Source organism: Folsomia candida, unplaced genomic scaffold (genome assembly GCF_002217175.1).
Source record: "Folsomia candida strain VU population unplaced genomic scaffold, ASM221717v1 Fcan01_Sc006, whole genome shotgun sequence".
Classification (NCBI taxonomy): domain Eukaryota; kingdom Metazoa; phylum Arthropoda; class Collembola; order Entomobryomorpha; family Isotomidae; genus Folsomia; species Folsomia candida.
Genome location: NW_019091198.1, coordinates 8,920,005 through 8,945,588, shown reverse-complemented (window position 1 = coordinate 8,945,588; position 25,584 = coordinate 8,920,005). Strand labels below are relative to the sequence as shown.

Sequence of the window (25,584 nt, the reverse complement as noted above, 5' to 3'; positions counted from 1 at the left end):
ATTCTGCTCCCCACCTGCAAAGAAAAGAGGATATGATGAGACAGGAGATGAAAGCGATCATTGTGAGCGCAAGGAGTCGTACACCATTCAATGAATCCATCCATACAGATCACAACCACATTCTCTCTGTACCTGGGTTTCCAGCGTTTTTGTAACAGCAATACCGATCTAGCCGGTAAATAAGGGATAACTGCAGAGAAGAAAGAAGCCAGCTCATGCCAAATGAACCATGTATTCCTCCTCATATCCTGTCTTTAACCGGGTAAAAGAAAATAATCTTGATCATTTCGTTCCATTCAGCACGAAAGAAGAGGAGCGAGGGCATGGTGAAGGTGCATCGTCTCGTTCCATCCATATCTCGTTGTCCTGCACTTTTATTACATCTTCATTGTGAGGTTCGTATTCGTTGGTATTTTCATGAAAATGAGACTTTCTCATGAAAATGTTTTGAAATGTTGAGATCATTAAACATTCCTCGGAAAGATTATCTGTCTAGTTAGCTCATTCAGACCGAGTGGGTAAAGAAAATCTAAAAATGTTTCAAAATTCGGGGTAAACAAGTTGTAATCATAAATTGTAATGGGAAAAGTGTACAGAAAAAAATCCGACAGCTGAATCAACCAATTTTCTTCTTCGTCTCGAGTTTATTAAGACAGAGAGAGAGAGAACAAAAATCGGAGTTACATTGAATGCCATGAAAGGCACCCGGTGTTGATGATGGTGGTGACAAAATCTCGGAAAGTTTTTTGTTTTATCATGAAGAGTAACAATGCGACCAGAATAATAGATTTTCTCCTCCCAGGTACTTGGTGGAAGTGGTGGCGGTGGTGGTGGCGATACAATTATTTGGATGAGCAGGACCTGGTGTGAGGTATTTATGTGTTGGATGTGTGTATGTGTAAGTAAGTAGAAGAGGCCATTCTTTCCATACGAGCTGCTGCTACTGCTCCTTCTGCTTAGAGAAACTAACTGTTGGAGTTGGAATGAAGAAAAATAAACATAAACTATTTCTTTTGAAAACAAACGATATTTTGTGCCATGTGTAAAAATTGTAAACGCTAACCAACCGACCAACCAACCAAGCATAAGCATGCTCTCTGCCAAGCATAAGCATGCTCTCTGCCAAGCATTCAAGGTCCAACACAATGACGATTTGGATGGTGGGTGAAAGTAGTATTGGTGCATATAAAGACTGCTCAGCACATGTGCATGCAGCCGTATGCAACGCTTATTAGGCGATTTGAGTGACGGTTGACGGTGGATTAAGACAAATTGTCATTTCATTATCAGTTATTAGCAGGGAACACGTTTTTGTCCCACAAACTGGTCCGCCATTTTATTCGAATACGTTTAATTCCAATTTTTTGTTTCCTTCGCTTTCTATTTTGATAACATTAAAGGATGACGACATACAAAATGGATAAATTGATTTTTTCGGGTGATGAAATCCTCACACACACGCCGAAGAAGGAGCAAGTGAGAGTATTGGACTTTCACAATTGTCAGATTAAGCTAAATACATAAGTATAAATTGCATTAGCAAATTGAAGAATTTATCGCATATTTGCATCTCTCGCTCCTTATTTATCTGGGTCCAACACCCACCACCCACGACTACCCGGCATTGTTGTGGATTCCAATTTTAATGGCGGCTGCTTGGGTAAGTAGCCACCGCTAACAAGTGGGTGTTTGGGTGGTTGAATTGATCATCGATAAAATATGATAATAATTTTTGATCACGGCAACAACGCGGATTGCGTAATGGGACGAATGGAGAGGAAAAGAGCACGGGTATAGAATTGGGTTTTAAGATTATGGCAGAGTTTTGATACGAGGCTGGTGGAATCCCACGGGAAAAGATCTTCTCTCCTGGAGTGCTACTTTCACTCCGCTCTTGGAGAAAGTGGAGGCTGGCCTGGCATGAGATGAGAAAAAGCAAGTTCTGCCTGTCATCGGAATGAATGATGGGAGAATGAGGAGCAGTTATGTTTCTTCTGCAAATTCAATGGAAACCAGGCCCTTGTTTCCACACACACCTATTTTGCATCGCTATTAACTCGGTGTGAGTGAGTGGCAGCAGGGAGCAGCCGTCGTCTCAATGCAGAGGATATAAGAGGACTCGTTATACGACGGTAAATGTGCAGTGGCACAAAGTATGTGTGTCCGTTGTCTCTTAATCTAACGTTTTGAGCAATCTATTAAGGCGTCTGAAGGGTTTAGTGAAGAAATGGTTGGGAGAAAAAGATGACAACATTCAGAATCAGGTCGCGAGAATGTATTACACTTCTTTATCCCTGCTTCTTTTGTGGTGTGCATGCAATGACAGGCATTTTCGGATGGGCCCATTACTTGTGAGGTAGTGGAAGAAGCTGGATGTTTTGGCGACTGATGAACGGCTTTCGGAGGAAAATGTGGGAATGCTATTTTGCAGGTGAAAGTAGTCGTTGGGCTGTGTGGGATTATAGTCTTTAGCGATAATCACAATAGTGTGTGGTGCACCAGGTACAACTTCAACTTCATTCAATCTTGTTGGACAAGTTTATTTATTTCCTTGTCATAAGACCGTGCACAACAACACGGTGTACGTACGCTGCATACTCGGAACAGAGAGCAGGTGGGGCAGATTGGGAAAGTGGGTGTTTAGCCAGAATGTATCAGGTTGTGGTCTGCTTATACTTAATTCGCAAAATACAGATCAAAACAAAATAGGTTTTCTTTTTTTGTGAATGATGAGATTTAGCTAGACCCCGCGGATAAGCGCTACATTGTTTGTGGTAGCTTGTAATTTCTTCGTCTTTTAAGAAATCATGTACCCCCCCCACTTCATCCTAGTACGGAGACTTTGGGGTGGATTCAGTCGACTTTAACAATGTAACTTTTTTCGTCTTTTGGAGCTTTCAAACTTGTGAAGAATGAGATTTAAGGTTTCTCGAAAATGTTTAGTGTTGCAAGGTCGAGAGGATAAAAAAAGAGAAACTGCTTTGTATCCAGTCATGACAGGTGGCAATTTCTTTGCAAGGTTAATAACTAACTGGGCCGTTTAGATAGGAGTGAAAGGAACTTGACATTAAAGAAGGTTATCACAGGTAACGTTCGGATTCACATTTTTAGTCTTTGTCATTTTACAGACAGACAGTCAGCCAGACAGCATTGGAAAAGTACTTGTCTCTATTTTTATAGAAATTCTCACGAAAACAATTTTTTACTAACGCGTGGCAAATGATAACGCGTGGTGTGGTAATCCATAACGTGCATTTATCTTTGAAGCTGCCAAATTGTATCAATCTGGAAGTGACGTGAGAAAGGAAAAGTGCAATCGGGGGGATTTGCATATCTCCCTTGCAAAATCCAGTATGCAGACTTCAATCAAACGGTACCGTCGTGATGTGGTGAGGGGTCCTTGTTGCGGTGACTTGGTTCGGTTTCAACAGTCAGTCGATCATAACCTTCAAGGACGCGTGAACTACTTGCATCATTAACTTTCCAAGTCCAGCGTTGGGGAGGAACAGCAGGAGCGGTGCAAAGTACGGACATACAAAAGTGATCCAAAGAATACGGGCATTGTGAAATCTGCCTTCGCAGAATTGTTATGCAGTGGAGGAAAGCTAATCATTGCAGCCTGATGTTGACACTTTCTTCATGTGGTCGCACTTTGAGGGTCATTTGAATCCTTATTTCTTGGCTCAAAAAGGAAAGACGTAAATTATGACGCTTAATAATGCCGTTTCTCGATCAATATTTAGATATTCTTCGCTTAATTTCCAGTGAAAATTGGGACACCTAACCAATTTTTTATTCGTACCATAGTATTTGGACGACTCTCTAGAAACGTGGTAACCTTATTATTTCACGCTTGTTCATTAAATAAACAGTTATTCTAGCAAAAAAAAATGTCCAGATCCATCAAGTGAAAGTGAAAGGAGGAAGTCACCGAAATACATTATTTTTATACGACGTTTCCATATACGTACGTAGTTTGTGTAGCAATCGATTTGCCCAGAAGAATCTTATCATCTTTGAAAATGCTATTCCCACCAGAGTTTCGTATTCTTCATGTGTAGTTCGATTCGTTAGATCGTGTTAGACCGGGGCTGAAGGGGGGACCAAGATCAACTCATCAAAAGTAGACTAGGCCGTGCGGAAAATAATGATTGACCAATTTGGAAAGAATATGAAGTACCACACATTCATCGTGTCAGATTTATTTGAAGGTTGTTATTTAAGAGAGGGAATCCTTCTTGTGTGAGTTCAGTAGGACAGATTAACAACTCCAACCAGATTACGGGAGCTGCCTCTACTATAGGGCAATAGGCATGAGGGAAATGGTGATCACTTTGCGGCCCCTGTGCAACTACCTACGAGTGCACTTTAACTTTACAAGCTTAATGCCAACGTCAGAGAAGTTGACTTGTTCGCTGTAGGATTACATAATGTCAAGTGCGAGCCTGAGCCTGGAAACCGTCACCATGAGCTTATTCGGCATGATTGTCATCTTCACGTCCCTTCAGAACTCTTACCTCACCGTTGTGGCACATCATTTCTCCAGTAAAAGTTTACTTAAGTCCCTATAACTTAAAAATGACAGGGAAACAGAAAGCCAATCAGACAGAGGAGAAATTGTCAGCATGCACATACCTACATTTATTTCCTAAAATTTCCACTTATACGGATCAAGAAATTACTTAGGAGAACAATTGTTCCAGGATTTGATTCCCAGTTGAAGAGGTTTATCCACGCATCATATATACAGAAATTTGCTTCATATTAAAAAAATCCGGAGCGGAGGCTGGTCGTGAAGAGCCATTTGGCTCTAGGTACAAGGTCTGTCTGTTACGAAATGTTCTCCTTTTTTCTTATAAGACCCCGCCGCACTCATCCCCATTTTATACCGAGAACACGACTGAATACGATCCCCACTTGGAATTTGTTTCATTAAATGTTCTCCGCCAAGGAGGAGTAATAACAAACCAACAGCGAGCACACCTACACACGGTCGAGGAGACAATTACTTCACAATCATTTCCAATCAGCATGTAGCGCCTGGATGGTAAAGCTTTACGCTACGTGCGTGTCAAACCCAATCAACAGATTTTACCTAACAAAGCCTAAAATCAGGCAAAACTTGGAAGCCTGAGATTTGATTGACTAATAGATAAGAGGAAAATATGAAACGTGGCAGGCTACATATACACGTAGTCAACATATTTAGGATCACATTGCTTACTTTGAGTGGGTGGTGGTCATAGAAATGTATGAAAATGACGCGTGTTAACGTTGGAACGTGGAGAGGACGGATAAGTGTGACGCTTTGTCATATCTGTTGTGCAATGTTGGGTCGGTGGAGCTACAAGTGTCCAATTTACGTGATGAGGAGGGGCACATTTAATGAAAGAAAGCGAGAGAACCATGCATGGCATACCTACTTTGCTATTACTTTTCCACCTCACGTGAAGTGAATGGACTTGCATCATGTTATGGGTTGCGACAATTTTATGGTGCATCAATTGGTAGTAAAAGAGAGGAGCGTGGTGGATGGATACGTTGGTTGGTGGACCCATTATTATTATTGTTGACAGGGATGAAGTGGATGGAAAGAGGAGAAGATGGGTGAAAGTAGACCCACCACCACCACCACTACAGATTGATTGTTTGGATATGAAATTAAACCGAAAAGCGGACATTATTGGGTGCTTGATGACGTGCCAGTAAAAGTTGATTGCGGAGGCTGAAGTAATAATTTACTTGTCAGGCTGACCCAACTTTATATAATCCAGCTCATATTTTACCCCTGATCTGACGGCCTTCCTTCCATCACAGGGGAAGTATCACAGTGGTGGGCACGGAATTATTGGCCGAATCACTTAATAATAAATTAAACAGATACACGAGGAGTTAGTGCGTGTTTCGCTAGTCGAATTACACTGGGTTCGTTAATCAATTAATGTAATTAGCAAAAGTTTAATAATATCGATTTTGGAGCATAAACTGGCGGGATATATAATTATTTTCGCAACGAGATACGGGGTATGGACAGGTTTTGGAACAACAATTACTTTACAAAACGATATAAAATTGGACTGTGCGTCAGTGAATGAAATGAAGGTACCTAGCTTTGTTTGACGTGTACTTTGACATAATTATTTAATTTGTTCTATTTTTGATTTATTCTTGTGCTGTAAGTTTCAGAGAAAAACAACTCGTGTACAAAAAACGTAGAAAAAATATTGTCCTTCAGATAGGACAGGATACATAAAATGCATGATATGGTTAGTACGGGATACATAATTTGCATGCACGAGTGAGCCACGAGACAGCATTATTTTCACTCCTTTAAGCCTGGATCACTTTGATGTGCTTATTACTTGTTTATTATTTTTCAAAAGGGTTTGATCCAACGGAGACTGAATTTAATTAGAATTTTTAACATGTCTGTTTTTCATACCTGATTCCATCGTTTTCTTCCCCTTGATTTACTCTAAAGTGATAAATACAATCTCCGAGTAAACAGATCTCACACGAGGCATTATACTCATTCAGTTTCTCAGATCTTTGTCATTTGAGACAGACAGGATTTCCTCGAATTATAAGGAAATCTTAATTTCACGACATTTTCAATGAGACACCACGGCGGCACATAAACCCACTTCTGTACCGGTTTAATGTCGAACTGTTCTAATTAAGGCTCATTCTAAAAGCGGTGTCCGTCCCATGTCCTTCAAAACTTGTCCCACGTGCCCATTCAAAACAAATGAAGTCCACCTTGAAGTGACAGCCATTGTTTTTCCTTATTCGGCCAGCGATAGAAGGATGTACACAAACCTCAACAAAAGATGCATAACAACTTTCTCCTCAAAGCCGCGTATTGCAAAGACTTGTAATTATCCGTCTAATAATGAGTAACTTCAAACTCTCAGAAAGCAACAAAACGACAGCCCATCCACCTTGGAGGAGAAAGGGTAAGGGTAAAAGATGCCAGAGTCGATGAAGGCCTCGAGGGAGTACAACTTTTCGTATTAATCCTGACTTGTTCGTTTGGTATGCTGAAAATGGGCTGAGCGTTGGGTCTTAATTTTCGACTTGTGGCTGCTTAGACGTAAGCATTTGATGACAACAAGAGAAACAAAGCAGTGGGAATTCTTGTTTTTCTCTCTCTTAGACGCCACCGTAAATTTACTCATCGACTTGTTTTCGCTAGATCTGACAATAGAGTTAATAACGACTATTAGGGAACTGTCACCTCGTGCAGATGAATAATAATTGCATCCACCACCACCGCCACCACGAGACACAAAACATCGTCGTCATCAGTCCCATTATCGCGGCACATGTTGATAAGATAGTTGAGAAAGAGAAATACAAAAAATGAGGTGGAATTCTGGTTTGTATTTTTTTGCGAACCATGTAACTTTCACTTAGGAAAATGTCTACCGTATGGTTTTCAGTTACGAAACATCTTCTATTACGGCACCCACTAAAATAACCTAAGTACTTCAAGTACCAATCTCAATTACGTGAGCCAACACGACTTTCACCATCCATCATCACGTAAAGAGAAAGAGACAAAGCTTGTATTCGCAAATGTTGACCAAAGAATTAAAAATTTGGCCTTTAAAAACTTTCACCTGGTCTTTCGTCTTCTTCCAAGAAAAATGTGCAGTAATTTTTATACTTTTCACTTTAACACCTACTCGACTAGAATTTATGTCTGCCTGTAGGTGTTTGAGACCACTCATTTTTTTGACATACGTATCTCTCGCTGGCATCATCATTGGGAAATGTCAGCGCCTGGCAAAGCTTTTATGTATATTTACGTCGAAGCCTTGTTGTGTTTTTTATAGATGGGTGACATGGACACAGATCCGGAATGGGTTCTCACAGCAGGAGAACTCAATCGAAGCACTTTCTCCAACTGGACAAGCACCATCACACCCGGCTTTGGAGATCTGGACTTCAATTGCACGGAAATTAATGACCCCAACGTCATTTGTTGGAAAAATCCAGAGGAAATGTTGAACCCGGCCAAGAGAAATCCGATATTCTATCACATTGTCATCACTCACGCGGTCACCTTCATCGTAGGTAAGCGAATCGAATGCGAGAAACAAGGCTGCAAGGATTATGCAAGAGTCTCAAGAATTAATGTGTTTGTACTCGCAGGGATCGTGGGCAATCTCATCGTCGTGTTTGTCATGATTGGGGACGGAAAGAGCAGAAATGCAACGAACCTCTTTCTAGTCAGGTGAGATTTCTCATCCATAATTTTCCAGAATAAACAAGTAGCAGAGGGAAAAAACACCTTGTCCCGAGACAAATAGCGTTCGTTCCCAAGCAAACAAATGAACACAAAACCATGCACACTCGTACGTACACAACACAATATATTCGGCCCCGGGAAGCACTTTGTGAAAGAAAGATGAATGTGAGAGAGCTTCATGTCTAACAGGCCAAGTTGTTTGTTGAGACACAAAGTTCAACCTTCCATTCACTTGTAAATACTTTCTCCGTCGTCGTGAGTATCACCAACCACACAGAAAACCAGACGATGTGGAATGTCCACAATGTTATGGTGGTGAATGAATGAACGAACTGCATCAACAAAAAAAAGTTGTGCACTTTTGTCAGACAAATCTCTACCCAGTTCTATTGTCTTTGCTTAATTACTTGCAATAATATCGCATTGTGCAACATATGTACAAGTAGAACACTAGATGAAGCAATAACTTGCATTAAAGTACATAGTGCTAGGATTAAAATAGACATACCAACCAATATTACATCAGAGAAATATTTCCCATCTCTCATTTTATGAAATGCACGTACGTTATGGTTATTCACAGTTTGGCCGTGGCGGACTTGCTTCTCCTCTTGCTTTGCGTACCGTTGGAAATGCTGCAGTACTTTCTCCAGTTTGATGGGAATGGATTCATTTGCAAAACGACGAAATACGTCCTCCTGCTTTCTGCATCGGCATCTGTGCTGAATTTATGCGCTGTTAGTTTGGAGAGGTAAGTACCTCCGAGGTTTCATGGACCATTAAGACGACTGCACACTTCCATCCATCCATCCGTGTGCATGCGGACGTGGAAAGACTTTCTTTTTCAGTTCGAATGATGGTGGTTGCAAATCTGAGAGATGACGGCTACATGCTTATTTCACCGTGAGGATGTAGTGACCGTGATAACTGAGAAGCTCATTTCATTCAACAGGTTCATCGTGATTGTATTTCCTATGCGATCTCGTTCCCTCTGTACTCTGAGTAATTGCAGAAAAGCGATCCTTTTCGTCTGGCTTTCTGCCACGATCCTTTCCATGCCCGTGATGCTGATCAAGGTGAGCCATTTGACACTCTCGATGAGGCGTCAGGTTTCCCAAAAGTAGCCTCCACGAGGAAACAATAAAAATTTCCAAGCCTTTACACCCCTGCTTATTGCTTGTCTCTCTTACTCTCTCCCATGAGCTGCCACACTGTCTGCTCTGATAAGGCAGCAGTAGACGACGCGTCACCCCACACGGGTGCATTTCTAATCAAAATTATTTCTGAAACTTCATTATTGCGTCAGCAGATTAAAACGTGATGTCGAGTTTTACCTATACGTATAGTTGAACTTTACAAAGATATTATTAAAATGGGACAGGATCTCGTTCTCGCTCCATGAGGTCGCCATTCCCGCAGAGGAGACCACTTTCCCAAATAACTGCATGTTTCCATTGCATCGTTAGGCACTTTTGTGCATTGCTTTCCTCCCTCTTGGCAGATTGGATGTATATTAGAATTAATCTAACCCACCCACTATACGTTTCCCTTGCAGGATGGCTACAGCATGGTCTACACCAACAACATCATCTCGGTGAAGGTCTACTATTGTGAAAATGCGGATGAAAATCTTGTCTTTGCGATCTATCAGTTCGTGATCCTCTTCGTGGCACCTGGACTCGTCATGATGGTCTGTTACGTTTATGTCATTCGGGAACTGTGGAGGAGCACTCGGAACATAAATATCCTGACGAATTCGAGAAGGTCAGTTGTAATTAAGTTCCATGTGACGCACTGTATGAGAGATGATGAGCATTTTTTTGTTCGCAAATCAAACTTAATCATATTATTTTTTTCGGATTGATCAACTTCAAATGAATCGAGTAATTCGAATCAGTGGGACAACAAGCATTTTCAATTCAAGTTTCATCATCTCATGATTTTGATTATTCTCGCAGTCGCATGACTGAGGATGACGTGTATTGCTCAGGATAATGATAAAGATAGGATATACATACGTAAATATATATATCATTTTCATGTGATGTGCCATCGTCAAATTTAGAACTTATCCCGAGATGAGTGTCATACTGCCCAATGCTGTGTCGGAGTTGTCAAATTATGATTTTCATGCAGTCTGCTCTGAGAGGGAGACTTATCGAGAGAATTGCGTCTTCATCTCCTTCTGCTGGAACTCATTCTCTCTTTAATTCATAATCCGATGATGAGTCCTTATTCTCCTCCTTTCAACTCGTCACATTATGATGATGATGACAGATCACAAAATACGAAAGCCACATGTTGCTTGGTTTCAAATTGCGACATGGGCGTAGAAAATTTCATATTTTTCAAAGTTAAAGTATGGAGTAATTTCGTGATCAAAGTTGAAAATTTATGAACGAACAAGGAGCTAAATTTTGAAACGGGAACATGAATTTGGCTCAATTTCCAAAATACATTTCATATTAACAATTGTTGCTTATTGCGTAGACGGAAGCGATTAAATATTGATTGGTTGAAGAGTAATTCCAGTTCAAGTCCAGAGTGTTATGACAAAAAGTCAACGTTCCAGTTCCATCCTTGAAATAGAATCAAGCAAGTAATAATTCCACTCCATTCAATCAGCAATAATAATGTCGACTCTCGACGACGACGAGGACAAGTTGGGCGGTGCTGCGGATGAATAAATCCAATCTGACAGTAGCATTCTATCCCCCTATCTGCTTTCCCTGACGACGACGACGACTACGTATGATGCCTACGCGTGCATCCGACTTAATTACTAAAACTCTTCGTATGACGAGGACAGACACTTGTCAGCAGCATCATGAATGTTAGAAAATGGGGGTGGGTGCCGTCGTGTCGTGTCTCTTTCAAATAATGCAACAAGACAGCAGGCGAGACGACTTCTGGCTGCTTTCTTGTACTCAAATTTGTCATGGGTTTTGGTATTCGGGATCTCATCTCCTGCTCCTCCGATGAAGATGGAAATGCAAGTTATGCAACTCACAGACTTTGTCGCAGTCAGTGTGTCAAATAAAGTAGCAAATAGAGTCTCGAGTAATATGCTATACGTACCTCATGGGAGAGGGTCATCGTCTATGCTGGATTTATATTGTGCAAGTAAATGGATAATTGTAGTATGGGATGTTGTGATGTCATGTTTCTCCGAGTATACGCAGCAGCATTTTCATGGAATAGACCGACTATTGGAGAAAGTCTGGTTTATTATGTATTTCTACTTCTGCTCTAGTTCGACTACGTACGTGCATGGCGAATAAATTCCTATGAAAGAACTGTTTATTGAATTTTCCACCTTTCACTCCAATCACAGAAATCTCTATTCTTGTCCCTGAAACCGACAGTTTGCTCCTCCAGATATTTTGACGTTTATCCGTTGAAACTGGAGTTAAGACGTCATCTTTTTGGTGTAGATGGCTATATGCATTGCTTAGTAATCATTTTTCTCAAAATGTCTTGCAAAAAGTTTCCAAAAATTAGCACATGTTTAGTACCTATCATAACATGTCCTGTACTCGAATGCCTGTTGACGACACCTGCGACGATCGTGTCACGTGGTTGGTATTCATTATGATGACAAAAGTCAGGCTTGATGCTCTAGATGGAAATTAGTTTTTGAAAATTACTTATATTTATGCAAATTGAATATACTTTAAGAATGCCAAATAATAAGTAATCATCCGATTCAATTTTTGATTAACTGACGCCACATTTTTAATGCTCATACTTTAAAAACTACTTTAGCATGGCGGACCGTCGACCAACCACAAAACGGACATCTGAAGAGCGAGAAGAACAATCCACTTGCGGCAGTACTTCCCGTTTCTTGCGGGATAAACGACCCGGACCGAAAGCGGCGGATTCTGAATATAAGAACACAAAATATCTTGGATCTGAAAAACCTACAGCCACCCTGGCACATGGCGCAGCACGACGTTCCGCAAACCATATGCGAGCCAACCGAGGAGACGATGTTAAGAAAGCCCGTAAACAAGTAAGTAAACAAGTAGGGAAAGGAAATAGTACGCTATAAATTGGAACAATTTTATGAAAAAGTCATCAAATTATATAGAATTAGCTCGATAATAGAGCACTCATCGCATCATCCCATCATTTGAATGAAATTAATCCCTTCCTTGTAATTTCCAGGTCATCAAGATGCTAATCTTAGTAATTCTCCTGTTTCTGCTGTGCTGGGGACCGAAACTGATATTAACAATCACTCTGAAACTCGCAGAAACCTTTGGGCTTGAGGTGTACACTCAAGTGAGTATGAATAGTTGATTAGCCCAAATTAATCGCATATCACTTTCTCCTGCATCTGTATTGACCTCTAATGCTAATGTTATGTTTCCGTATTTTTTCCCCTTCAGCAAATGTACAACACAAGGGTCATATTCAGCTTAATACCATTTATCCACTCGAGGTAGGTATTCATCAGGGGTTAAATTACTCAAAATAATGACGAATTAGACACACATGCCTGCTCCCAAATAATTCTTCTTACTTCTAATTTTTTTTAGCTTCAATCCACTCATTTATTCCTTCATGTCGAAGAACTTTCGTCGGTCAATGAGTCGGCAGTTGGCCAGGTTGAGCGCTCTGTGTGGCTGCAGCTGCTTCAAAGCCGTTCCCCTCAATCCCAGAAATGATATCCCACTGAGGTCAGCCATCAACCGGGCACGCAGCAAGCAACCATACCGACCGGACTCTACTTTCTCCAGCAACTACTACTCGGAGGCTGTGAGCACTCGAAATACGGAAGTGCACGGGATTTCCACCATTTAATCTTTGTCCTCGTGGCTGAAGGACGAGGAATGAATCAATCTTGTCCAGATTATCCAATGCCAACACCGCATAGGCAAACAATCAGTGATGATGGAACGATTCCATTATTACACAACTTTCAATGCATCCCAATTTAGAGAAGAATCTTAGCCGTGTTTCTGATCCTGATTTATTGCAGTAGTTTCATTTCAATGTGCATGCATTTCCAAAAGCTGACTAAAAATATCATGTCACCCAGATTAAGTAGTTCGTGCACCTTTTCACCTATGTATGAATATGGCGACGATGTAGGACTTTTTCACTCAAGAAGTTGTTGGTCTTTCTCATGTATGTAGCTCATTCCGTACTTGTCGTCGCGTTTCTCTAGTAATCTTCCGTGAATTGTTGTTCCCTCATAAGTAATTCCTGATGTTGCTGATTTCGATCCGGTTTGCAGATTCTTGTAGCCTTTTCATTCATTGTTGTGATGCAAACTGTAGATCGTGTCAATTATATGTAGAGTCACTCAAATGTTGTACGTATGTATGAATTCCTCTCTGGATATGATCTGCGTGTCTGGCATAAGTTATCTCATGTGTACCGTGAATAAGTATAAGGATTCATTCATTGTTAGTCTAGCAACGTAACTCATGATCGTCGTGATACATTACTTATAAATAAATATTATATCGTTCTCCGTTCGTTGGTGCATCAAGTACAAGTGAAAATGATGCCACCATTTTTGACTCTCTTTTCAAGTGTGATTCTAATTTGCATATTATATATGTTTCATACCAAGATGAAGATAATGCAGATTTTTATGGAAGTGGATGATGGGATGGAACATGAGGCTGGGAAAAAGGCTGCACAGTGGTTCTGCCATTGTTGAATCAAATACATACAAAATTAAATTTCAAAAACCTCTACATGGATTTTGAAATGTTTATTTTAATACAAAATTTCATCAACAATTCTACAGTCTATGGAGTTCTACCTTTATTTTTGTCCCTAGAAAAAAAATTCTAGTTTTAGTAAAATGATAAATGTTAATTGTTACATGTACGTATTTATATATATATATTTAATGTATGTAGAAGATGTATCAGAATTGCATGTTATTGACTACACGGTAATTATATTTAAATGTGTGTTACATATTTTCAAATTATAACGATGTCCGAGGTGGTGCAAAAATTAGATTTATGTATGTACCAAGCTTGTCGGCAAGCTCATGATGATCGGCATAATGGAAAACAAACAAATATTTGTGTGTCAAACAACACTTGAAATTTATGTACGTAACCAATTTAGAGTTGTTCTATATGAATAAATAATAACGTAATCACTGTTTACACGTATATGCTTATTAATACTTTATACTTAACCAACGAGCAGTGCAGAGCATCATGTATGAAAAAAGTAAGAAAAAGATTCATCAAGTTAGAGATGATCATGAAAAATTGGTAAGTTAGTTGCCCCCTCGAGAATGTGTGCTGGAGTTTTGAGAGTTGGGATACGGAATGAGAATCCGTCTCCCTCCTGCCGACAACCGATCGTACACACTTCTAAAGATTACTTCCGGCGATGTGGGGAAGGACGAGGTGGATGACGTTGTGGAATGTGTGTGAGAGTGGATTGTTCGAGGGTCATAGTCACCCCCGCCAAGTTTCTCCCAGTGTCGTTGCTTTGACCTGTAGAACACCCAAAATGCACCAATTAGCCCCAACTGGAGCAACAACACGGTCAAAATGGCCCCCACGACGCTCCCCTTCGTGCTGCAAACATATCCATCGTAGGTGGCAGGTCCGGCTGGAAATGCAAAAAAAATAGTATTGCTCGAAAATTTGTCAAAATTCGTCAAAAATAGATGAATTCTTACACGACGGCACGGCAGACGAGTACTGTCTACTTTCATTAATTCTACGGCGGAAGGCAAGGTCAAGCTCGTCGCTGTTGGGCATATTTTCATCCTCTTTTGCTTTCACCACGAGCTGTAAACAAACCAAGTTAACAATGTAATAATGATGAAAATGCATCGTTTCGTCTCATTAAAACTTTTTTTGCTATTGTACCCTCGAGTGAATGGGAAGTGCACCGGGCAACTCTGACATTGGCTTTTTGGTAGAACTTTCCACATTATCTTGCTTCATGATTATATGTGGGTCCTCATTACTCGGTGGGTTTAAGGTGTTTGGAACGGAGGTGGTGAGCTGCCTAATTATCTGGCTGGGTCGGGCTCCTTCAGACTCAATGATGTGCGGAGATTGGTGGAACGGCGAATATTTATAGCCACGCTCTATTGTCGGAGTTCCTGCGGTGGAGACGGGCTTCAGAGGAACTGAAATATCAATCAAAACGTGAACCACATGAATAATTATCAAGGTAAGATTTTAAAGAGAAATTGTGAAATATCCGTCTGCTAATCATTGTGATTGTGAAATTGTCTGGCTCGTGCTTCGATTGCGATATGCAAATGTACCTTGTGTGTCTGAAGAAGTTGGTTTCGGTGTTACTGGTTGCTGGTGTGGGAACAAGTTGTACGGTTGCATATTTTGATGAATTGTGCTATTTGTGGGGGCGTGGGAGGTGGTGGCTAATGTTGGAGATGGGATCGTCATGCTGAATTGATGAAGAATAGGTTCCGATGTATCGTTCGAAGTTATGGATCGTCTTCGTCGTCCAAACGATTCCAATCCAGCTTGACATCTCACCTGGAGCAATAATTTTAAAGTTAAGTAAAGTAGTGCTAATGGAATTGTCATTTATTAATTAATTTACGATGATTACTTACCGGTTGGCAAGCATCCTGACAGAATTGTACAGTCGCGACAAAGTTCACGGTAGCGGTGGATGGGAATCTGAAAGCTTTGAAATCTGCAAACAAGTTTCTTGTTCCTCGCTCTATTTCCAGACCGGGGAACACGTTAGGGTCTCGAGGACATCTGCAAGTTAAAATGAGACTCGATGGTTGCTACAAGTCGTTTCTGTGAAGATTAATTCATCTTTTTATGTATCACAATTACCCAATGTTATCAATAAGAGTGAGCAATTCTCCGTATTCCGTCCTAGCTTCCAAATTCCTGGCAAATATTCCAAAGGCACTGGATGGATCAATTTCTACTTTCAACTGAAGTTCTTCACCCAATCCGACTACGGAGGCATCTTGTCCATTTCTCATGACAATTCGCATCCGGACGTTCGGCGTGGGTGCGGTGTTTGTGTAAATATTGGTTCCCGTAGGTTTAAAGGGGACCCTGTTATAAGTCAATTCATTTTTTGAGTCGTATCAAATTGGTAAGTTAAAGTAAATTTATATGCGGCACTCACGTTACAGAAAGTCCATTGTTAGCTGCGTCGGGATATTCTCTTGATCCAGATACACCGGCAGGTGCGTAAGATACGGTTTGGTCATTGGCATCAAAGGAACACTCGACTCGAATTGTTTTGTCCGACTCTTGCATAATTACTGGGTTCTGTTGGATTACGACGTGATTGACATATCGACCTCGTCCCTACAAGTATAATATTCAATAAGATTTTACTATGAAGCTGAAATTTATATGAAAAATATTACAACTTAACATTGTATTTAGCTTTGTATGTATGTACCTGTTGCAATGTTCCGCACTGTGTTCCCAAAGATATTCTCAATACAAGTTGGCTCCTGTCTCCACCCATTTCGAAACAAGATTGAGGATTTCCTGTGGCAAATACCCTGCCAGCAAATGGGTTTCCAAAATTGATGGTGACCATCATGTCGGACGGAGTACAGTCAACTTTAACTAATATTTACGAAAAAAGTAAGGTTTCCTTCATAATGTGACAACAATTTCTTCATATAAATCCACGTATGCAAAGATTTATCACCATTATTGCAAGTTCCACGTTCTCCATAAAAGAAGTCTTGATCGGATACGAGAGCTGTTCCACTTGAGTGCGTATCATCCGAACTGAGGAGACACTCCCGTCGATAAGCATGAAAACTGAAGGCACGACATTGGAATTCTGGCTCAGTGTCGCAACTTCGTCGACAATCCTCATGTGTGTAGACTCGAGGAATGAATTTATCTGCAACAGGCAAGTATCTTCCGGGGGAATCGGTATATTCGCAGTGAGGAGGAGCTGAATTATGGAAAAAGAACACAAATTAATCACCACTACAAAGCATTTATACCTTTACATAAGATAAGGAGTTATCAACTTACTTGGAGCACACTCATTTTCCATGTAGTCAATGTCAGGCCCAGCTTTTCGAAAACTTTCTGGTCGAGTTCTTCTCGTCTCACTGCTCAACTTGCAGAGACGTTCTCGATTATAGTAGGTGACGGATCTGAAGGACAAGGGAGTTACGTATTTCTTCATATTTATATTGATCATGAATAGAAGCGAAGGACGACGACTAACCTGCAAGGACCTCTCGGTGCTCGAAGACACTCATCTTGACATTGCCTTCTGTTGTAAATGTTTCTGATTTCGAGATCACCTGGTCCAACCAACTCATGCTCTGGAACTCGGGTGAATGTCCACATTTTACCACAACTTCGTTCTAAATTGAGATGCATAAAATTAGCACGAATATTAAATCATAAAAGTGGTCATATTAATCATGTCACCTCTCAGACATATTTTTTCGTAATGAGTCAATTCCACGGATGGATGGAGTAAGGAAGCGTCCGCCTCGGATGACCGATCGAGTGCAAAACACCTCTTTCCAGCTCCACGGACAGGTTCCAAACTCACTGCTAAACATCTATCACGAAGTTGATCGCATTCTTTCAAACATTCTCCAGTTATCCCAAAATCGGACCGGGTTGGTATCAATTCCCTTTAAATGAGATATTCATATACTCAATTCATACATGTATTTTCATTTACATGAATTTTCCACTTACTTTCTTGCTCCGTTGTAGGTGTGTCCTAAAACCTTTTCATAAGTCACAGTGTATCGACACCTGTACGGAGAGAGTTCTGGGTCCAAGTAATTTCCTGGGTCGGCAGTTCCTCCTGGTGGATATCCAGAAGACGGGTACGGGTCCCGGAGACTGTTGTACCCATCACGATCTCGGCCTGGAGGGTACCTGTTGTAATACGGGTCCCTGCTTGGGTAAGGTTCTCGCCCATAGTTGTCTCGGTCTCTGAGGGGATAATAATCCCTCGTGGGATAAGGGTCCCGACTTGTGGCTGGGAATCGACTGGTAGAAAAGGGGTCCTTTGAACTTGTTGGGTAAGCGGAAAAGGGTTGAGACGGGTATGGGTCCAGCCTGTTTGGGGAGAAGGGGTCACGACCTGCAGGTGGGTAAGGTCTTGGGTCAGAGAGGAAGGGGTCAGACGAAGGTGGATATGGTGGTCTGAGTGCCTCTCGTTGGAATTCTCCACCAGGAATGCTCCTGGGGTCGCATTCTTTCTCGTTATAAGTGGCTCCTGGCTGGACTTGGAATGCGTTGGGGGCTGCTGTTTCCGCCGTGTCTCCACTCAAAAGGCACACACTTGGCGCAGGGGTTGCTGCTCCGACCTAGAAATAAGAGATAGTTTATATCACACTGGAATAAATAGCACTTATTTTCTAGTTTTTGGAATAGTTTCTTACAGTGGCCAAGAAAGAGTATGATCGGCAATTAAAGTCTCGTTCTTTGTCACAAGCTCGTTGGCACATTCCGTCATGTTGCGCTGGCTCTGCTTTGTCCACATAAATCAAATATCGATCCTTTTGTGCCGTTTTATAGTTGCATTTTCTGGGCTCTGTAGAAAAATATGTAATAAAATATGATATGAGATGTAGTTTTGATTAATGCAAGAGATTATTTAAGTATTTATGCAAAAACTTATGCGTACGCGGAGCACACTGATTTTCCAAGTAGTCCGTTTCCGCCGATGGGATAAAGCCTCTCGCTTGTGTGAAACGGTCCTCAGTACTCAAGCGACATTCGCGTTTTTTCCAGTCGTAAGTTGCAGATCTACAAATAAATCTTCGTTCCTCCAAACAGCGATCTTCACACTGAGTTTTCCCAACATCTCGGACAACTTCACGCTCAAAGCCTCGAAGCTGGAAGTTGGGAATTCTTTCAAATGTCCACAAAAGTCCACAGCCACCACCTTAATCAATCAAATACAATTTAATTAGACTAAATAAACTGACACTCCACTCAATAACTTACCTCGTAGACAAATCCCTTCAAAGTAGGCTACCCCAGAAGATCTACGGAGGTCATATCGGACCTCATCATTAGCAAACTCCAGTGCGGAACATTCATTTCTGTTATAATCCAAGTTGAAGGCGTGACATCTGATATCGCTTTGACATCTTTTAGCACATCTATCCGAAATCCCTCTGGCTGCATCTCGGTACAAGAGGTAGCTGTGACCCCGGTCCAACTCGTAGCCCGAAACTTTCTCGTATGTCATCCGCCCAAAGGCGCATCTTCCAACTACAAGCACAAATGCTTTATTTAGTGAAAAATACATTTTACTTAATACACAAAATGACTGAATAAAACCCACTTTGATGGTCAGTGATGCCTTGTCGTGGTCTGTCATCAATAGAATTTCCAAACGGTCCTCCGCTAAATGGGCGCTCCGGTATTCCTGACACGCTTGAAATTGCAGGTGGCAATGGGCCGAGAGGGGTCCCCTTGCAATTCCTCTCGTAATACGTGGTTCCAGGTCGTTTCTGTATCGCTTCTTCGAGTGCGGAAGCTAAGTTTATAGAAAAATGCTTGTTATTGGCATCATATCCGAAGAATAATACGTAATAAAATTTGTCATAGTAAAAAGATAACCTTTGTCATCTCCTGAGATGAAACATTGGGAAGCTGCAGCGTAGAAAGAGTACGATCGACACACAAAGTCTCGATGAGTGTTACACCTTCCTTGACAATCTTGTTCGCTGGTCACACCATTTACCACCGTGTCCAAGTAACGTGGATGAGATTCGGCCACAGTGGTGAACGGACACCGACGGTCGGCTGTGTATACAAAGAATTGTTAAAATACTCCATAAAATTCTTCTGAGCTCATTTTATCTAAATTGATGTATGCAACTCACGTTCGATACACTGGTTTTCCAAGTACTCAATTTGCATCGGGGCCTCAACAAAATCCGTAGGTCTTGTCCTTCTATCCTCGCGACTGAGTCTGCACTCGGTCGTCTGTTAACAAATAATTATAATTTATTTTAACTTTTAGGAATGCTACTTAAATTAAATTTCCAATTAATGTTAAATTCTCGCCTCTGTATGATATTCCGCAGAACGACAAACAAATCGTGTTTCGTCCAAACATTTTTCTTCACAACTTCGACGACTTGGGACCCGTTGGATGACGAGATCATCATGACCTCTCAATTCCCTCCCAGGTCGACGTTCAAATGCCCACGCCCTACCTCGGCATCCTCGTGTATTGCCTTTTAAGAGAAAGTAAAAATCTTGTAAGTATCGTAAAATGTCATCATAACTTGAAATCCATACCTCTAAGACAAATCTTTTCAAAATAATTTTGCCCATCTCGTTTAGTCAGCTCTTCTCCACGTCCTTGAGTATTTCGATCCAATTTGAAACATCGCATGGCAGAGTGATCCACAACAAAAGCGGGACAATCCGCCCCCGCATCTCGACAACGTTCCACACACTCCAAAGTTACTCCGGGAGCAGCATTTTGCAAACTGATTGGTTCCTGTTTTGCCGTTCGGAGAAAGTGACCAGTGACTTTCTCAAAGGTGAATAATCCATCTTCGCAGTTATCTGTGTTCAGAACGATAAGAACGCATGATAAGAACAGTAAGAACATTAAGCACAAAAATGAAGAAGTTTATCGTACTAATGTAGCATTGCTTTTCTGAGAACACGGCTCCACGCTTGTGCGGAAGTGTGGCACCCATCAAGCTAATCGCATCATCGGCACTAAGGTAGCATCGGTTATCTTCGCTGGAGTAGGATGTCGATCGACACGTAAACCCACGAGCCTTTAGTCATTAAATAGAACAGGGTTAGCTAGTTCATGGGACAAATTGAAATTAAATGAGATAAATAAATTACATGGTCGCAAAGAGATTGACAATCCTCTCGAGACGCTGCGAATTGCAATTCGTCCATCGATATTACTGAGACATCTTGCCGAGTTGTGTACCGACAGTCGGGAAGTTCTATTAAGAAGGAAATATTATTATGTAAAAATAAAATTTTGACTGCAAAATATGCTATTTTATTCATACGTTTAACGCATTGATTTTCCAAATAATCCACCGAAATTCTGGGCTGTCGTCGAAACGCGCTTGGCTGAGTTCGCCTGTCCTCTCTACTCAGTCGACAAACTTTCAACGTTTCGTCATATTCGGCAGACCTTGAGATTGGAGAAAATGTTAATTAATGAGATCTACATTAGGACAACTTTATAGTTAGTAATTTATGCATGATTTATGCACGTATGTATTTTATATTTACCTGCATACAAAATCCGTTTCCAGCAAACAAAGCCTTTCGCAATCCGTTTTTGACTGGATAGCTCTTTCTTCCTTGTCGTCAAATCCTTCCAAAAATGCGCCCACAACTCTTTCGAAAGCCCACAATCGATCATTGCAGACTTGTTGAGTCACTACGTGTCAACAAAGAGTACAAATTAGTCCAAGGTTGAGAATCCATCTCAATGTCATTCGTACAAATATGTAGTAACAAATTGCATACCTCCTTTGTAACAAATTTTTTCGAAAAAGTTACTCCTCGGGTCTTCTCTCAGCTTGTCTCTCCTGCTGACGGAGTCGACCTCGTAAGAGTCACATCGGGACTTGTCATAATCTAAGGAATGAAAGTAGTTAGTGAAATATGGTTAAAAAATATGGAAGGGATTTTTAGAAAATGGAGTTACACCCACCAACGGTGAAGGCTTTGCAGGTTGTACTCTGCCTACATACAGCTGTAACAAAGGAATGCATACTTTATTGAAACCAAATCAAGAGTAATGTAAATATTTTAAAACCACTTATGCATAAAGGATAGGCGCAGAACATAAAAGGTGACATTTTCTCCCAATATTTACAGTTATCAACTATATGATAGTCCTATTTCACAATTAAGAGAGTCAAATTGACCGCACACTTGATACTTAACAACCTGAATTACTAATTATAAGTTTCTTATGACACGTCGAAACCTTCCAGCTCAATTTGATAGAAGGGGTCAAGAGAAAACAAAAAACTTTGATATTTAACTGCAGCAATAAAAACGAGATGGACGACCAATTTTCATTATGCCAATAAATATGATGTTCTTAACCCTCCTGAGGAAGGTGATAAGCAGTACCTGCAAAATGTATACACATTCTCATGTGGTCATTCTCCGACTATTACTTTCCAGCTCAATGATAGCATTACTTTGATGTATACATTTTTTTGTGCTTGATATGATTTCATCTTTAACTAAGATTTCTGGTGTCTTGCCCTTTTTATGCACACCTTCGAATTTTAACCAAGGTCGTCTTTTCTTACCGGTACAGTCTCTCGTTACTGCGGCTCCTGGCTGGTGAAGCAATCCTTGGGGGTCGCCCTCAGTCAAAGCCATTCCAGTCGTCTTCTCATACGTTTCGTACCCACCAAAACATTCACCTGGCGCATATTTAAACAACAGCAGGTTAATAGTTACATACTTTAGGGTGCCTTGAAGGACATTGCATTAATTAGTACGTTATTCATTACCTTGTGCGTATGTGGGGAGGACAATGGTTAAAATTAGGAACAGACATTTGCAAGCCATCCCTGGAGGAGGGTAACCCAAAGGCCGCGCCTAGATTAAGATTAAATCAAATTCATTAGTTGGCATTATTTTCCTGCGAGCAAAAACAATTACAAGGCCACAACTTGAAATCGTATGCATATGAACGCTGGAAGAGTAGCGGAAAATGCACTTCCTTTTCATTTCCTATTTTATAGAGATTTGATGGTCAACTTTGCTTTTACCATTTTTTTAAGGTGTAACCACCGAGTGGGATGACTGCACTAAGATTTATTGCTGATTTTTAGCTTAATTAGTTTCAATTCATGAAAGGAATGTGCTCTCTCAATTAAAAAATTATGACAGTATTTGCCTCATGAAAGTAAAATTATACACTTTCATGCATTTTTGTACTAAATTTGGGACAATTTTGGGACATTTCCAGCATTACGACATATTTGTGAATCGTCGTTTTAATAAATTGAAATAATAAATTACATCCAATATTTCACTATTACGAAACCATCTAATTTAAATTATGGTGAAATACCATTATGTCTGAAACGAAATGTCCAGTGACGCGAACAAAGGAGTCGAATGGAAAAAAGTGTGACACAAAAAGGGGCCGAATGACACTGATGAGACTGGAAATAGGGGTGCGCCTGAGTAAACATGACTCGATATCTTTATTCCTCATTGTGGTGGAGTGCTGGACGTGGACGTGGACGTCGAGGGAGAGAGACGCCACACACAACCAACCTCATCAACTTCCGGTTCCACCAGTTTAATGCTGCCCTTTCCGTTCGTAGCCCTTAATTTTTCCACCATAATCTAATTAATGTGGTGGTGACTCTCCCCCAACTCGGCTCACTATCGCATAATACAGTTTTAATAATAACTTGGTTTCATGACAATGAGTAAAAAAAAAAATAGAAGGCCATTGACTGCTCATCATACGTTGATAATTTGAGCATGTGGTTGCTTTAGTACATGTGTATTTCCAGTGCAGAGTGGGTATGGATTTTGAACAAACAATAAAGCCGTCAACAATGAATAGGGTTCGTGGTGTCTGCAAAATTCCACTCTTTGGTTAAAAACGTGCCCAAATATATCGTGTCATAGTATCCGTAACAAACTTTGTTAAATTGAGCTATTCATTAAATATGCACATTCATTATCTTCCGTTCCATGATGCGCTTTTGCTCTTTTTGTTTTCTGGAATGAGATGCAGACACCGATTTAAATTCCACGAGAGACGAGCAGCGTGGTGTGACTAATCTGTTTAACAAATTGATGTCCAAACCTCCACGCCTGATTAGCGACTTTTACAAGTTTAGATTTATGGATATTTTAGATATTGAAAATATTCTGAGGACCATGACATATTTTTTTGGATGTCTGATTTAAAATTAAAATTTTGTACTGATTGCATTTAAAGAGATTGAACCCCTTTTCCATTTTTCGTTTTATGATTTCCAGAGAATTTGAGTTGAAAGGGTTAAAATCACGTTTCATGAGTCATGAGATGTTAAAAATTTCATTCAGAGAATACTTTTGATGAGGAAAAGAGATCGCGAGCGAGATAAGTTTAGAAAATGGAAATGCTTCAGCTAAGCATCAACAATGGGGTCGGATGGTGGTGATAATCCGTCGTCAACTTCCTGGACGACCATTTATTATTATTATTATTGTGTTTATTGGAACATCCACCTGAAACATGAAAATTACACCTTCACGACCAAAGGGAAATCCCTACGGTATTTCTTGACCAGAGTCCACTCCACTTTCACTACGCCTTCAGATTGGAAAGGTGAAAGTAAGGGTTTTCATTAAAATTTTGAATCTGAGAGATCCAAATTTTCGAAATTTCGAAATATATACATGACAAATTCAAAATCTATAAAAGCTGTGAATTCTCCTCCGCCATTAATTTGAGTTGGACTCCATCCATCCATTATTGACCAGTGGAGTGGAACGATGACTTTATTTAATACAGACAACGCCACCACTCACTCACGCTATGCTTGCTACCCTTCCACTCATTATTATTTGCAACGTCAATTTACCGTTGCTCGCTTTCATCCGAGAATGGGCACAACTGGAATGATGATAATTATGAGGTTGCCATCATCATGCACTCCTTTCTATAAAAAAACCCCGAGCTAAATTTATGTCGACGATTTGCACGACATCGTCCAGCGTTGTTTACGAGGGAGTGCAATGCCTCGAGTTTTTCATCGTGTCGAAAAAAAATGAATTATTATTATTATGCCCATTCAGCCAATTACATTTACGTAACTTGATGCAGAGATTTATCCATGATTCGATGCAATTATTGGGCAAACGTGACTTGAAATTAATAAAAACTTATCCTTCGTTCCGTATTGGGCTGTATTTTTTATCATTAAAAATATAAATTGAAAGAAAATGCAAATTATGTGTATGCAAATTATGTATGCCAAAAAAGTGGTGGAGAAAGTCAAGCAACAAGAAATCTCAGTGTCTCTCACCTTCTTCTTTTGTCTCATTCCAAATTTCTGCTCCAATCCAGAAGTAGGAACTAACACCACCATAAGCAGGTTCTACTACACGCTGCTTGCAGTACAACGAAATATCCGATCCACACTTTGTCCGATATCCAAGTGCTCTTTTGAACTGAATTCCGGGCACACACAACTTTCTCCACTCGGAAAGAAAGAACCACAACTTTCAAAGTTTTCAATCCACCGAAAACAAGTTTTGAATTGATTATTATTTGAAGATGAAAGCGAACCAGTTTGCTGCACGAGCTGGAGCTGAAATGGTTGTGAATTATTTGAGATCAAAGAGCACACTGGCGTGGGA

At 40.5% G+C, this 25,584-nt stretch overlaps 2 protein-coding genes across 2 annotated transcripts in view; one reads left to right on the top strand and one right to left on the bottom strand.

Annotated features, from left to right (window-relative positions):
- The window catches only part of LOC110851092 (allatostatin-A receptor), an 18,803-nt gene extending 4,488 nt beyond the window's left edge, over positions 1-14,315 (top strand). Inside the window, exons 2-10 of the mRNA XM_022098727.2 lie at positions 7,839-8,079; positions 8,158-8,239; positions 8,838-9,005; positions 9,207-9,330; positions 9,810-10,018; positions 12,020-12,269; positions 12,425-12,541; positions 12,649-12,701; positions 12,799-14,315. Coding sequence (XP_021954419.1) covers positions 7,839-8,079; positions 8,158-8,239; positions 8,838-9,005; positions 9,207-9,330; positions 9,810-10,018; positions 12,020-12,269; positions 12,425-12,541; positions 12,649-12,701; positions 12,799-13,063 — 1,509 coding nt within the window. The 3' untranslated portion in view covers positions 13,064-14,315. The remainder of the gene's footprint in view (positions 1-7,838; positions 8,080-8,157; positions 8,240-8,837; positions 9,006-9,206; positions 9,331-9,809; positions 10,019-12,019; positions 12,270-12,424; positions 12,542-12,648; positions 12,702-12,798) is intronic.
- LOC110851091 lies at positions 14,158-25,584 on the bottom strand. Its single transcript, XM_022098726.2, has 30 exons — positions 25,251-25,584; positions 22,725-22,812; positions 22,518-22,634; positions 21,905-21,946; positions 21,718-21,828; positions 21,478-21,628; positions 21,249-21,376; positions 21,073-21,179; positions 20,855-20,999; positions 20,506-20,778; positions 20,269-20,441; positions 20,085-20,187; positions 19,819-20,004; positions 19,541-19,735; positions 19,198-19,467; positions 18,875-19,135; positions 18,630-18,781; positions 17,935-18,554; positions 17,656-17,867; positions 17,447-17,588; positions 17,248-17,372; positions 16,910-17,164; positions 16,652-16,824; positions 16,370-16,554; positions 16,066-16,296; positions 15,834-15,984; positions 15,522-15,753; positions 15,115-15,380; positions 14,922-15,033; positions 14,158-14,851 (listed from the first exon to the last, which is right to left on the bottom strand). Exons 1-30 carry the CDS (start codon positions 25,311-25,313, stop codon positions 14,511-14,513), a joined length of 5,610 nt encoding a protein of 1,869 aa, XP_021954418.1. The 5' UTR covers positions 25,314-25,584; the 3' UTR covers positions 14,158-14,510.

Bases quoted from the DNA above. Each gene is read 5' to 3' on its own strand.
- LOC110851091 (XM_022098726.2), bottom strand. From the start codon at position 25,313: ATGGTGGTGTTAGTTCCTACTTCTGGATTGGAGCAGAAATTTGGAATG. The intron at 18,555-18,629 runs GTAAGAAACTAT...TCTTATTTCTAG, and splicing joins CATACTCTTTCTTGGCCACT to GTCGGAGCAGCAACCCCTGC. The intron at 15,034-15,114 runs GTACAATAGCAA...GTTTGTTTACAG, and splicing joins CACTTCCCATTCACTCGAGG to CTCGTGGTGAAAGCAAAAGA.